This window comes from Eleutherodactylus coqui, chromosome 6, assembly GCF_035609145.1.
Source record: "Eleutherodactylus coqui strain aEleCoq1 chromosome 6, aEleCoq1.hap1, whole genome shotgun sequence".
NCBI classification, from domain to species: Eukaryota; Metazoa; Chordata; class Amphibia; order Anura; family Eleutherodactylidae; genus Eleutherodactylus; species Eleutherodactylus coqui.
In genome coordinates this window covers 76,759,450-76,774,518 of record NC_089842.1, presented here as the reverse complement: position 1 = coordinate 76,774,518, position 15,069 = coordinate 76,759,450, and the positions used below count along the sequence as shown (strand labels likewise).

At 43.6% G+C, this 15,069-nt stretch overlaps 1 protein-coding gene across 1 annotated transcript in view; it reads left to right on the top strand.

Annotated features, from left to right (window-relative positions):
* Window positions 1–14,470, top strand: part of SIK3 (SIK family kinase 3) — a 125,648-nt gene extending 111,178 nt beyond the window's left edge. The window contains exons 22-25 of the mRNA XM_066606998.1: window positions 1,978–2,144; window positions 2,851–2,983; window positions 3,197–3,348; window positions 5,002–14,470. Of these exons, the coding sequence (XP_066463095.1) occupies window positions 1,978–2,144; window positions 2,851–2,983; window positions 3,197–3,342 (446 nt within the window). The 3' untranslated portion in view covers window positions 3,343–3,348; window positions 5,002–14,470. The remainder of the gene's footprint in view (window positions 1–1,977; window positions 2,145–2,850; window positions 2,984–3,196; window positions 3,349–5,001) is intronic.
* The last annotated feature ends 599 nt before the right edge of the window (window positions 14,471–15,069 follow it).

Below are 15,069 nucleotides of genomic sequence, written 5' to 3'. Positions count from 1 at the left end.
TTTTGCTTCCATCAGTTGGTGTCTACAAGTACAAAACCGATCTATAACCACACATGTGAAACCCGTGACATATTAAAGGGAGTCTGTCGGCTCCTATGAGCCCTATAAACTAAACTGATGAGCTTATAGGAGCTGAGGTGCGTCCCGCCATTATGAGCACGTGGCGATGTAGTCTGCGGGATGCATGCAGTGGGGGGGGGGGGGGGGGGACGGGACGGGACCAAACTATCTGTATGGGAGTCACATCACTGGAGTCAGCACTTCAGTTCCGAACTTTCCATAACTTTTTTTTTTTTTGAGACTCCTAGTAGTTGGAAGTCTCCTTAATGCTAAGACACCTCAGTGTTTAAGGGGTATTCTGGTAAAGTGAGTTTACTCTCTATCCACAGGAGAGGGGATAACCATCTGATCATTGGTGGTTCGACCGCCGGCAGCTCAACCAATCACAAGAATAAAGTGGTCGCTGCAAATAAATGGAGTGGTACTTGTAGCTGCACATGCACACCGTCGTCCCATTAGTTTCAATGAGTGTCTCATGGTCAGATGGTGCCCAAGATTGCTGATGGCTATTGCCCAAATTTTCTGTGTCACTTTGAGAGTAAAGGAGGCTGACAGCACGCTCCACTTGGCTTTATTCACATGGTTGCACCAGCTACTTGCATATAATGCTCCGATGACCTCAGGAGTGTCGGTCACCATTGCGCCTATACCTGTTTCCAAACACTGGTGGCTTTTACAGGGTGCAGTCCTCTTTACACATGGTTTAGGTTCACGGTCTCCAGTTGGGACGTTGCCACTTTAAGAGCACCACTTGCTGTACAGCTGAACAGAAGCTCGGTATTTGGTGTCATTTGCTCAGTTCGCGCTTGCAGAGGAGGAGAACTATATGGATGCTGATTTTCAGTTCCCTAATTCCCTGGCACAGTCACTTGAAGATACCTTCCTTTTTTCCTCCTGGGTTTGTTCTAGGAATTGGCAAGCAATCTGATTGCTAAATTTGTTGGGGCATAAATGATGCATAGGTGTCATTCCCCTTAAAATAGTCTCTCTCCAGCCTACCTCCGAGTGACACCTCTCTCAACCCAGCCGTGTGCTACTTGGGCTGCCTAGTCCCAGACCACTACCAAACTCGCAGAGGGTCTCACAGCACGCACTAACCAGAGGTGCCGAACAGTCATGCTTTTAAAGACGCACCTCAAACCTTATCTATAGGTGTTGTAGAGCATCGCCACATCCACCATCAAGCCAGTACAAGGACACTAGGAAAATGGCCTCTTTGGACTGACATCTCCTCCTCCCGGGGGTTGACAGTCTAGAAACCCTTTTCGTGGTGTCTTCAACACTAGAATGGTAACACCACCGAACCACCTTTGCACCAGATCCTATTTCGTGCCAGGGGGTATTCAGACTCTCTGGGTACAATTAACGTAATGTAACGCAGTCTCAGCCTTACGATCTCTTCACACTTAAAGGGATTAGTCCCACTTCTACATGTTTTGCTGCAGGAAGTGGATGCTGTGCAGTGGCCCGGGTTGGTACTGCAGGGTGAGTCCCGTTGAAGTGGTGAGACTCAGCCTGCAGTACCAATCTGGGCCACTGTGCAGTGTATGGAACCGCCTGCTACCGGCAGCAAAACAGCTAGAAGTGGGACAATCCATGTAACACCATTCATGTAAGAGGGTGAATATGGGTGCTTGCAGATCACTTTCCTTACAGTTATTGATTCGACTGGAATATTTGTACGTAATGTAGAAGTGTGAATATTGATTGGAGGGGTCCATGAGCAAGGCAGCCAGAGTCTAGACCGTGCATGCCTGATCTCCCTGTAGAATCCCAATTTCATGTTGGATTTCTACATGAAAGTTGCGGCAATACATATATTACAACAGGGTAATCCATCCATTTGTAAGTAGTAAACAACTGTTTTTGGAAGTTACAAGGAAAAAAAAATCACCCTTTCATTTTTTTTCTCTCTAGAACCAGGACCTCCAGTAAACTGCATGGACAGAGTTTCCCCTCCTAATGTTATGGAAGTTCCAGACCATAATGGTGTCCCCTACCCTCCAAGGTCCTCCCCGAGTGAGCATCCCCGGACTAGGATGTTGCAGCGGCACCACACCATCCAAACTAGTGATGACGCCTATGTATGTATATCGGATTATGGGTTATAGAAGCATGGCAACAGATTTGTATAGGAAATTCTGACTAATAACATCTATAGAATAATGGGACCCCAAGTTCAACCCCTTAACGCTCCAGGACGTACATTTATATCATGGACGTTTAGGGTTTGTATGGAGGCGAATCAGGGGTTGATCCCGCGCCATACAATGTGGGTGGTGGCTGTTTCTGACAGCAAGTACCAACCCGCAACAGGCCACCACGGAATGCAGCTGTTAACCTTTCAAAATGCCCCAATCTGAGTCTGGGGCCCCGAACAGCCTCCTGTGATGAGATCGAGTGGTGCTGTTCAGTTGCCAAGGCAGCCGGGGGCCTTCTGAAAGAGCTGCCATTACATAGGTATAATGTAATAATATTGCAGGAGAGATCAAACCATCACAAGTTCTTGTCCTCTACGGAGACTAAAAAGTAAAAATCAGTTTAAAAAAGGTTTTATTCATTATATATAAAATGTATGTCCCCCCCCCCACCTTTTTGCTCTATTTTTTAATACGACCATAAAAGTTGAATCAATCAAAGTAACGCATTATTTACTTGCACTGTCAACATCCTCAGAAAAAAATTTTGTATGGTAGTAATGGGAGCAGCGACTAGTATCCTAGACCACCAGTAGTTAGTGACGCTGGTCCGCACAGTACATGCAGAGTGAACCCATATTGTTGTTGATAGGTGCAACTGGATAACTTGGCTGGAATGAGTTTGATGGCAGGTAAAGCGCTGAGCTCCGCTCGTATGTCTGATGCCGTTCAGAGCCGCTCTTCTCTCATGGGCAGCCAGCAGCTTCAGGATGGAGAGGGTGAAGGTAAGCTCCATGCCCACTCTGGTCTTATCTCTCAGGATCATTACACTTTAAAATCTTTTGTTCATTCGTTGTCTGTTCTTTTACCTCACTTTTTTTTCTACTTTCACTATGACCTGTTTTTTCCTCTTTTTTTTTGCCCTGCACCTCTGTATGTGCCTCCAATGTCCGGTTACTACTTATCAACAAGTTTTTTTCCTCATTTTAATACAACAGATTGTGAGAGATCTCCTGAAGAGACAGAACTATCGGTGATCAGCGACAGTGGACAACATCTGGCCACCTCTTGCTACCCTACTACTATGCTGTTGGGGTACAAACACACTGATCTGAATTTCAGCATGGAGCAGGCAGGAGTGTGAATGGAGGTATGAAATCCCAGAAGTAGAGGTTTTCTTCTTTTGCCTGTTTTCCAGGATTCTTGATTCAGTCAAATAGTTTTAGAATCATTTTGCCAAATTTTGTGGTGGTGCTGGGTATTGAAGGGGTCAGTGTCAACATCCCGGGTGGTCTAGGGTTTATGCACAACTGTTTCTATGATCAAAGTACTCATGAGTGACCTTGTCAGTGGGTCTACACTGGAGCAGATTTTCCCTGGCAGCCGTGTGGCCACCCAGCTTGATGGCGAAAGTAGCCTAAAGGTAACTATCGTTCAGATAGTCGATCAGAAAAGTCGTCGAAGCATACAAATGGCCATCGTTTGTTTACTTCTCCACAGAGCGATGACTGCTTAGAACTTGTTTGCTAAGATACTGTTCATAGATGGGATCTTCATGCAAACTCATTCATGACTGTGACTTTAGACTAGGCGATTTTTGATCAACCAGCGACTATTTTTAATTTTTTGTAAACTGAAACGAAGCCAGTAAGGCTCATTACTGTCAGTGGCCGTGTTTACACTGAGCGACTATTCTTTAAATTCACCCTTCCGAGCGATTAATCGATCGATAGTCATCCCGTGTAAAGGTACCTTTTGGCTGTGGTAGTAATTTCAGAGTATGTCTCAGCTGTGTGACAAATTCCAGGCCTACCTATGCCTGCTTTTAGTTGTTCTCCTTATGTGTCCTTGTTAGGCGTGTTCTTAAAGGGGTTGTAACCTTATAAACTATTAATGGTCTATCCTTACAAAAAATCATCAGCGGTAGATCAGTGCAGGTCCGTCACCAAGGATCTCCACCCATCAGCTCTTTGCTCGTGCGCTGAATTGATTTCTGCAGGAAGCAGACAGCTCGGGTCTCCCTGTAGTGGCCAGGCTTGGTATTGCAGGCCATTTACTTGGGATGAGAATTTTGACTGCAATGCTGAGCCTGGCCACTGCATCAGGAACCATGCCGTCTGCTTTCTTGCAGGTATCGGCTCAGTATACAGCTGATCAGCATATGTCCCGGATGGCGGACCAACTCAGCTCTTCTACTGATGACCTATTCTAAGGATAGGCCATTAATAGTTTACAACTAGACAACCCCTTTAAAAACTCTAGTATGCAAATGGGAGATGGTACAATGCCCCTACAGAGAGGCATTGTAGCATCTCCCTTTTGCATACCAAGTCTCCTAAAGGAACATTGCATGACCTGGAAGTCTCTTTGCGCCTAGTTGAAGGGAGGAACAGTACCCCTCCGGACTTAAAGGGAATCAATCGTCTCCCAACCGCACCATAAACTAAGTTATGGTGCTGTTGGGGAAAGTGGGTGTTTTCCTTTTTTTTTTTATATACTCGCCCACTCTCCCGTGTCTCAAAATGCTGTTTAACATGAGTTTTGCTCAAGAATCGCAGGCACAACTCGCACTCAGCTTTCTGAATATGGCCAAACTCTTATGTAGTCGAATCAGTGTTGTCCGTAACCGCACCCCATTGACATGCGTAATGAACTGTTGCCAGTTTATTCATACATTTCCAGGAGGAATAACAGATGAACGGCACAATGCTGTGTATTAAAACCCGACAGGTCCTCTTTATTACTTGACGTTGGCAGCAGCTTTCCTAATGTACTCACCATAGTTTTTTTTTATTCTCCTTAGGTTTCCATCAAGAAACAAGAGGGTCCCATCTTTTGACACCAACAGTATCTGCAGCTTTAGCGCCAAATTTCATCTGTATTCCTTCCCCGAACTGATTCGCCATGCCCCACCACATCACAGACTAATTCTTGATGAGCCCCTAATATAATTTTTTTGGTTTCTTTTTCAATCCTCTCTCCATTGAGGAGTTTTTGGGTCATCGCAAAAGAAGGGCCGGGATTATTTCTCAAAAAGAGGTCTGTGATTTACCAGGCAGTGGCAAGAAATGGAGGAATCTTGTTAAAAGGCGCTGTGGGAAAGGGTAACATTGGCGGGGGCGGGAAATATTTGGTGACTGAAATACAGAAACACCAGCAAAGAATCCTACATAAAAGTACGGCACCTACTGTGTCAAGAGAGACTGCAGCCCCACAATAATAGGGGCTTGTACCTGACCGTGGACACAGGAGACACCGGTACCTGTGGGTGACCAGTGCATGCAAGATTGATGTCCAAGGGTGGCCTGGCAGGAGCAGCTAGTACCTAGGGTGGAGTACTGTAGAACAGCTTGGCACCTGATTGAGTGCCTGCGTTCCTCCATACACACTAGTCTGATACATTTGTTCTCAGTTTTGGCTTACAGGATGAAGTATATTTTCTTGGACACCGGTCATGAATTTCAGTTTTGACCGCTGACAAGCCCCTGTTTTCATAAATTGCACTATTTTATTTAACTCCATGTAGCTGAAGGCAAGTTTTTAGTTTTTTCTCTTATGTTACTCCAAGCCAAAGAGAGATTAAAAATACTTTCATCCCACTTACTTTAAGAATAATGGGCAGGAAGTATGTGCCATTTTATTTGGTAGTTTTTTTAAAATTTCCTTGCTCTTTTTAAACTTTTTTTTAGAGTTTTTGGCCAGTTTTCGGGAAACGATGGGTTGCCCTGAGTAAGCACTACAAGATGTGATCAACAAACTTGGGGGGTGCAAGTTTCTGAGGGATTAGATGGCGAGTGGTTCCATACTCGCCCATAGAGCTAGCACTGTTACAGAGTAGAAGAGACGGGAATAGTGCTACATAAGTGCCTGGGGGAAGAGAGTGTCATTTACAAGTGGGATGTAGACCGTACATGGAAGGGCCACAGAGGGACTCTTGGGTACAACCATGTTGGCACCATGTTTTGCACATGATAAAGCTGCTGCCTTTGGGGTAGGGGGGGTGTATTTTTGATAGATGTGCCATACCAAGTGTTTCCTCATTGTAGTGATTGTATCTGGTGTAATGAGATGATAAAGAACTCTAATTTTATTTATGATATCCCCACCCGATGAGCAGCCGTAGTGATCTCTACGGTTGTGCGTCGATGTAGGATGAACCTACACCCTGGGTGCCAACTCCTCCTGCCCATCCACTTTTCATAGACACAGATCCCATATGCCCATGAGGCCTTTGGGAGATTAGGCCTGGTGCAATATGCTACTTATTTTACATATGATGATTTTTTTTGTTTTTTATTCTTTTTTTGTGTGTGTTTTGTCTGTCATTAATCATGGTCAGAATTAACCCCTCACTGTGTGCTGGGAATGTCTCATCTCCATGTAGCAGTGAGATGGATGAAATAAGATCATCAAGTGTTCCAAGTGGAGTATGTGTGGGGACTGTGTACATATGTATGTGTATATAAATGTCTGTATGGATGTATATATCATGAAGGCGTGTGTGTGAGTGTATATAAAGACATGTGTTCCTATGGATTAGCAGCTGTTATGGTCATGCTTCGCCTTTCATGCTCCGCAATCTGTTTTTTTTTTTCCGGCTTTCTTGGCCTGTTACATGACTTCATGAAGGGATGAGTCCAGGACGACCCGGCGTATATTGGTATATGGTCCTGTGTACGCTGAGCAGTGGGTATAGCCCCCACCGCAGAGGTCCGGCCATAAAGCCAGCTCACACTTTATAGTGCAGGGCAAGGTCTTGTTTGCATCAATAATCTTACATAGTCTGTCTCTGCTTATTCATCACACGCACAAAGGTTTGTCATCCACGTCTCTGTTGGCTTTCTGTTAACCAGTGTTGAATTTGCATCTGATCAGGGTTATAATCCCAGTTCACATTGCATTTAGTATCCCCCCTCCCCGCCCCCGCTTTCCCCCTCACAAGTAGCTAGTTTATGACCAACCAGTCACTTCCTTCCGCATACTTGTTGCCGTTTTGCCACCTCTTACACTACTCATTCCTTGCCTTTTAAAGAGTTTTCTCAGGGAATTACTATTGGTGACCCTTTTCACAGGATCAATAGTCTATCAGCTAGGGTTGACTACTAGGGACCCCAACTGTTCAGATGAGGGGGCACCAGCTGTCATCGCTACTACACACAAGGATGGATTACAGCAGAAGCTGCTGCTCCGACCCCTGTGTAGTGGCCGGCGCTTGTAACTGCAGGTGCAGCTCTCATTAAAATCAATGACTGCTGTACCTGCAGTTACAAGAGCTGGCCACTACAGAAATCGGAGCAGCAGCTTCCACTCTAATCCCTGTGTGTAGCAGCGTGGACAGCTGATCAGTTGGGGTCTTGAGTGGCAGAACCCAGAAGACCAACAAGTGATGACCTATCCTGAGGATAGATCAATAGTGCTTCCCTGAAAAAACAACATTGAAGCTGTTCACCTCATTTCTAGAGGGGGGCATATGGAACTTTTGCAATAGTTCACATGCTGTCCTCTATCAGAAGCGAGCCTACAGGCAGTGGTTTTAGAACCTATGCCCCATACAGCTTATTTTGTGCTTGCTGTTACATGCTAATCCGCGTCATAGGAAGCAGCGTGTGTTGTGGGAGCAATATGTCTTTATATGCACGTGTATGTGTGTCGTCCCTGCACTCCTCGCCAGTTCATTTCAATTTTCGGCCCAAAGAGCCTCTCTTTTCTCTTACAAACACAAATATATATGAAAAAAAATATAGAAATATATATATTTGAGAAAAAAAACAAACTTCACCTGCTAACCCGAGCAGGCTCTCACCGCATATCTATCATCTGACGTAAGAAACGGATTTTTTTTCTCGTTTTCCCCTTCGCTTTTATTTTCATAGCTCATTTTTTGTCTCCCTAAATGTTGTTATATAATTATTGTTATTATTGGTAATAAAAAAAAAAAATGAAACAAAGTTTGTGTTTTAAGAGGGCAGAATATGCAGGTCTGCATGTGGGTCCCCACTCAGTGTTCATTTTCTCGTGTGTGCTACATTCGCTGTTTTCTTTATCACCTTTTTCTTGTTTACTTTCCGCCCTTTTATTATAACACAGATATAGATGGATATATAGAGAGATGTCTATATAAATATATATATAAGTAATACCCTCTTTGCGCCACTTTCTAGTTTTGGGTTGGGCAGATTAAATTGGCCATGACTGAAGACTTGCTCCGGAAGATAACTCACCGCAGACTTTGGAAGACGACGAATCCTGTGCAGATGTACTATAGACGTATAAATACCTGGAGATCATTCCATAATTGTGTGATACACTGCTTTTTTGCTTGTTTAACTCAATTTGTAAACTTCCTGTACACTTTTGACAGACCTTTTGATACAATCCTATTAACGTTCTGGCAGTAGCGGCAACTTGCTGCGGACAGGACGAAGTTAGTGGTAATTGGTTTTTTGCTAGCGAAGCTTTGGCCCTTTCCTAAGGCCTGCCTATTATGTGTTCCTATTGCGCTGAATATTAACTTGTAGAAGCGAACTAAAGCCGTCACTTTTATAGTTTTCTTTCAATGCTGCCGTGCCTATTCATACTTTAAGATGTTCATTTTGGCTTGCCCCTTCCTTCAGGCTTCTGATATAGGAGTTAAGACACTCCATTCCATACTGGCATGTGCACGAAATAATTCCATTCTGCTGCCTCGGAAGCGTTTGCTGGGCCATGCAGTGGATGTAAGAACCCTGTGTGTGTGTTGTAGCATTCAGCTGTGGTTACCTGGAGGCTATTGCAGCCCCGGGGACGTATCTGAGTGCCTTACAGCCACATTCCAGCAGCCTCTGAGTAATTGCTGGCTATCTTCATGGAGTAATGGTGGATGTTCTGTATCTTTGAGTTGCATGCTTTTTATATGCATCCTTTTCTCTTCCTCTATTCTTTATATTTCCGTTCTCTGTTTTCCAACTCCTCTCAGAACTATTGCCTGCTATTTGCTTTTTTTTCTTCAAAGGTTGCAGGGTTTACCCTTCTAAGGTCACTCGATGGGACAATAAATAATTTGCACATTTGCTGATTTGACCGGTTCCCTGAACATTGACTTATAAACCTGCAAATAGAAATGGCAACATGCATTGCAGATCTGTTCTTTGCCCTTGTAGGTGTATGTGGGCACAGAGCGTTGTGTGATTTACCCATGTGCGTTAAAAAGTAGTTGGCTGCTGTGCAATTTCTTAGAAAGCGGGGGTGTACCGTGGTTGGACCCTATGTTCTAGGAAGTAGCAAATATTGACAAACCTGCAAACAAATTGGGTAATTGTTACACAGGTGAATCGCACTTAAAGTCACTTTACGATATAGATTTATAGACCCCTCTACAGGTAGGATGATATGAGGATTACGTTGCAGGGCTAGTAGACAAATGTCCCAACTGTTGGCCTGTATGAACATTTAGCAGGCTTCATATATGGTGCACTGTGTTCGTGTAGACCTGACGGTAGGCGGTCATGTCAGGTGGGTCATTGACAGAGGCTGCTTCAACGATGTCCATTCTGCTGACCGGTCTTGCAGCGTAAGGGAGCTTCTAGAAGGAACGATTACCGGTCAGTCTAAACGCGTGCCAACGACCAAACAACCAATGAGAATCGTTCGCTTTTCTTCTGTCGTTTAGTTTCCACAGACGTAAAATTCCTAGTTGGCTCGTTCACTTGACTCTCCTTTTCAACAGTTCTCATTCAGTGGTTCACATAGCGAATGTGAAACGCTGAACGAGTCAACAATGAATCTGCCTGTCTAAACAGGCTGCACAAGAGCGAACAAGCTGGAGATGACGTCGCCAGCTTGTTCACTCGGAAAAACGGGATTGTGCCGTCTAATAGGACCCCAAGGCCAGTTTCTGAAAAACGTATTGTAACCCGTTCAGAATACCCATCCGTATTAGATGTGTTACCGATGATATTACAATACTTGCCTCCATACTGTTTTTTTCTTCTCTACTGGGCAAATACTTGCCTGGTAAAAAATAGCAATATGGAAAGCAACCCAACAAATAGGTCAGGCCGTGTTTTTAAAAACCAGATGTGAAATATATGACCATGTTACTTACATAGATTTACAGTAGCCCCATATTATAACCCCCAAAATATGGACTCAATATGGAACTGAAATGGGTTTATTAGAACTAAAAGCAGTCGGTGTCCTCATGTGCGATGTAACGTTACAGCATCCATAAATGGGCACAGAATAACCATGGCTTATATGCAGAGCAGATCCCCAGGATGTAAAATTATGCCACGTGTAACTCAACCCTGTGGGTTATTATCAGACCCCCCCCCCCCCCCCCTTCACTTTGAAAGGTTCCATGCTGTGGAATCTACTATATGAACCTGTGCCTGAAGACAGAGCTCCATTTTAATGTCACGGTTGACTTACGTTTGAAGTCGGTAAGATCACATTTCTATCGAAATCTCAAAATGGCGCTCAGCGGAGCGGTGTTCAAAGTCTTAAAGGCCCCATCATGTCCAGATGTCCCTAAGTGACAGAAAGCCACGTGTTGGTGTCTTGGGGACATTCATTTATACCCGTATGTGGTAAGAAGTGACTGACTACACCGCCACTAAGAATCCTAGAAGATAAACTAGCTTCGTTCTTGCAGACAATGTTTCTATCTTCTCTTAGTTGTGTAGTTTCCTTTTTGGATTGATGGTTCAATTCCCCTGTATCAAAACATAAAGTGAAGCTCTGCCTTTCATTAACGTTGCTGATATAGCATATAGAAAATGTACAATAGCATATCTTCACGATCTTTTCTGCAGTTTTTAATTATTTTTCAGTTTGTCAATAATGTGCAATTTTTATGAGTAAACTGTCAGCAAGCAGTGTAGCTCCTATTGACAAATCTTATCTCCTCGAGGGGGATACTGTTGGGGCTCTGATTAGTACTATAACTGATGGATACCAATTCTGCACATAAACACATGATGAGGAGTCATAAACCTCCTCTAGAGATGCATAATAAGGCTGGGTTCACATGGGACGGATTTGCCGCGGAAATTCCGTACGGATTGTCTGTGCGGCAAATTCACCCGCAGCTCCTAATCCTGAGGATTAGCAACCTGTCTTTTTTTTTTTTTTTTTTTTCCTTTTCTTCTGCTGCGGCCCCTCTGTGGGGGGAGAGAGCCTCAACGAAATGCCAGCGGCTGAACTGTTTCAAAACCCATGGCTCTCCCGCAGCAATCTTGCGGCTTTTTGGTGCAGCCAAGCCGCAGGATTTCCGTCCTGTGGGAACCTAACCTAAAAGAGTGAAATCCATCAGCGGTTGCGAGCCTGCTTGCTGATGAGCTCCACAAGAGTTTTCTTTCTTGGCTTAACGGAACTGAAAAATGAGTGAAAACGATATGTAGGGATATGCTATATATGTACTTTCTGACTATATAGCTGCTGTGAATGAGAGCAGTGATGTAAACCTGCTTCCTGAATGCTGGTGGGCTGAGGTTTGCTATTCTCCAGTACATTGTTTGGGTGCATACACTTATTTCAGCCAGGATTGACTTTTCATAGTTCTCGTTTTCGGCCGAGCATTGCACAGGTTTACATTGGTATCAAAACCTTCCAAACCAATTTCACGAGGAAGACCATTACCGAAGACTGAAACTCTGTAGAGCGTATAAGTAGGTGTTGCCCTGGGCAGACGGACCAGTGTCATCTTATCGGCTTTTTACATTTTATTTTTAATTTCAAGCTTGTTGTGTCTGTTACTTCACAGGGAGTTGCAGGTACAGTATGGATACTGGATGATGAAGTGGGACTGGGGAAACAGCCCTCCAGTTGTATCCGGTGTTGACCGTATGGCAGTGGTCAGCACGGGATGAGTTAAGCTGAAAAATAATGCCATATGAACAGATCATTAAATAAAATAGCCTCAATCATTGGCTTGTGTCTAGCATAAGGGTCTGTGCAACAAACCTCTAGGCCCTGCGTGTACCAGCATCATCCCTAGAAGCATTCCTAATAAGGCATCCATTGGAACATGCCATAATTACTCCCCCTGCAAATCACAAAGTCCCTGTGTACATGGGCCCCAAGAACTGTAAACAAGCCATTAGGCAAACACAGGGAAGCATATCACGCTTCATTACAGGGGTTATATGGCTTAAAGTCAAACCTGCAAATGTAATAAGGCATGGGATAATTACTTCTATTACTTTCTGGTCCCAGCCAAACCAAGAAGGCTGTACCATTTCTTGGAATTGGGGAATGCGCTCTGTATTGGTAGTCTAAGATACTAAATGCTGCTCTGATTGGCCAGAGTGGACCAATCAGAGCAGCGATTAGTGTCATAGACTACCAATGCACACTGTGCTTCAGGTAGAGAACTGGTACAGCCAACTTGCTTTGTCCAGAACCAGAGGGTCGCTTTATCCAGTGATCACTTGCTTACGGGGCAATTACTCATCACTCACATTAGTTGTTCATACAGTTTATAAAACCCCACCAACCACAAAGTGATGTCTTGGCGATCTAGCATCAGTTTGCATACATCTATATTACACTCAGGTTCGGCACTATCGAGCAATACCAGCAACCTCATTGGTTGTTTGGCTTGTCTGATTCAACCTCAGTGGTTGTTTGGGTTCCCTGATTCAACCCGATTGGTTGTTAGTGCTGAACTTGAGTGTAATATAGATATATGCCATCAGTTTGTGAGCTGAGGTCCAAATCATGAACAACATGTTACTACTGCCACACTCAGCACCAGGGCTCACATGCTGTTTTACGAAACCAGGACCACAGTACCAACAGCGTAGGATCTGTAAGTATATTATTGAGTTTTTTTGGGGGTTTTTTTTGACTACTCGTCCTTGTAAGAACTGTTCCCATGAAACACAAGGTCCCCATACACAGTAGTTGAGTCATCTGAAACCATCAATGTCGGTGTTGGACTACGGTCTCTGTGTTTGGGGGCAGCTCAACTTTTCCCCCCAACACACATGATGTTGGGGTAAAGAAGGGGTGGGGGATGTTGAATTTCAACATTTGATCCTTTTGTTCCTCGAGATAAGCCGCCCCCAGAACTGTCTGGCTGTGGCTTAACTTCCTAAACACAGCAACAATTAGAAGAGCCCGGTACCTTCATATATATTAGGGAGCTGACTGATCGTTCATCTGACACTTGTTGAACTGGGCACATTTTAAGACCCTTTTTGATACTTGCTAACCTCTGTTTACACTGTACAATCTTTCTGAAACTTTGTACCTTTTTGACACTAATGCAACAAAGTACTGGAGAATGTCTGACATTGCACAGCCTTGTATCAACGGCCAGAATCTCCTGAGTGATTCACAGAGTAGTGCCCTAAGAAGTGATGCTCTGCCCCAACTGTCTTGAGCATTGTGAGGCCACACATCTTCTATATTCCTCCAAAAGCAAGTGACAGGTGACATTACCTTGTACTTATTGTATAAACCTTTGCTGCAAGTGATTGAAGGAATGGTCAGCTTCTATCAAGAGAGCACATTACAGCTCCTCGGTTCCTTGTTTTACCCCTTTGATTTCTATTCCTATGAAGAACCTGTATAGTATCTTGGGAATTTTTGGTCAGTATTTTCTTTGCATCCAATACACGCAGGAATCCGCTGAATGTAACAAAACCGCTCTCTATCTTAAGTATGTCCAAAGTAATGATTTTGGTTTTTTTCTGGTTGATATTTTTCATTTTGTTATTTATGTTGGACTAAAAAAAAAAATCTACAAAAGATGTATTAAAATGGCTGTTTCAGTGATATTTTTTTTTCTTTTTGAGACGTCAGATAATGAATTTTTTGGAAGTGAATTCCTGGAAATAAACTTGTGATATGCAGATGAATCAATATCTTGTTTCATGTTGATTTAAATCGGGCCTTGCTTTCATGCATTAAAGGGAGCCTGTCCAGGATTAGAAAAAAGTTCTAGATTTCTAGAGACACTCCCACAAAGTGAATGGAGTTGATATGCAATTCCAAACATGGTCTATGGTCAGGCAGTACTAGTTTTTTTGAAAAACGGTAGACTTTATTTTTTATCGAATCTTTGACCAACCCCTTTAAAGGCGAATTGAAAAAAAGATACATCACCATTCTTGTTTGTCAGCTGAAAGATCTACGGTAAGCATTTAAAACATATTGTATAGAAAGGGAGCAACTCTAGGCTATACCTGGCCAAAAAATTGCCAAAGGCAAAAAGATAGCCTAATGGTTATACCCTCCCAGAAGAGAGTAATATAAAATTGTATACTTTGACATATATGCGCTCAAAATACACAGACGCTTTAAAATTAAGGGTTTTTTTTCCCAGGGAAATACTATTGATGACCTATCCTGATGATATGTCATCAAGAGTTGATAGGTTGGGGTCCCGAGCAACGGATGCAGCCAATCAGCTGAGCGGGTGCATTCTGTCAGCGCCACAAATACACAGAGATCAGAGCGGAAGCCTCCGCACCAACCTCTGTGTAGTGGCTGGCCCTCGTAACTAATTTACCCCCTAACACAAATTCAGAAATCTGGAGCAGAGAAATCACACAGGCCGGGTATACCCCCTAACACAAATTCAGAGATCATAAAACTGTCACTTTCCTATCCGTGGATGTTTCTCCTATGCTCATTCTGTTCTGGTATTGTTTTAAGTGCAAATTAATCACATCATCTCTGTACCTTGTCATATGTATGTGTGTTTTATATATCCATTCCTTTTCGGCCCTGCGTAGGTCCAAAAGGTCACTATAACATCATGTATGTTAGCCATTCATTAAAAGGTATCATCTTCAAGATTATTTAATTTTTGCCCCAAAAGAGGCACAGTGTCTTATTTTCAGGGGGTGTCTTATAATACTCACCTAGCAGCTGGCATTGACTT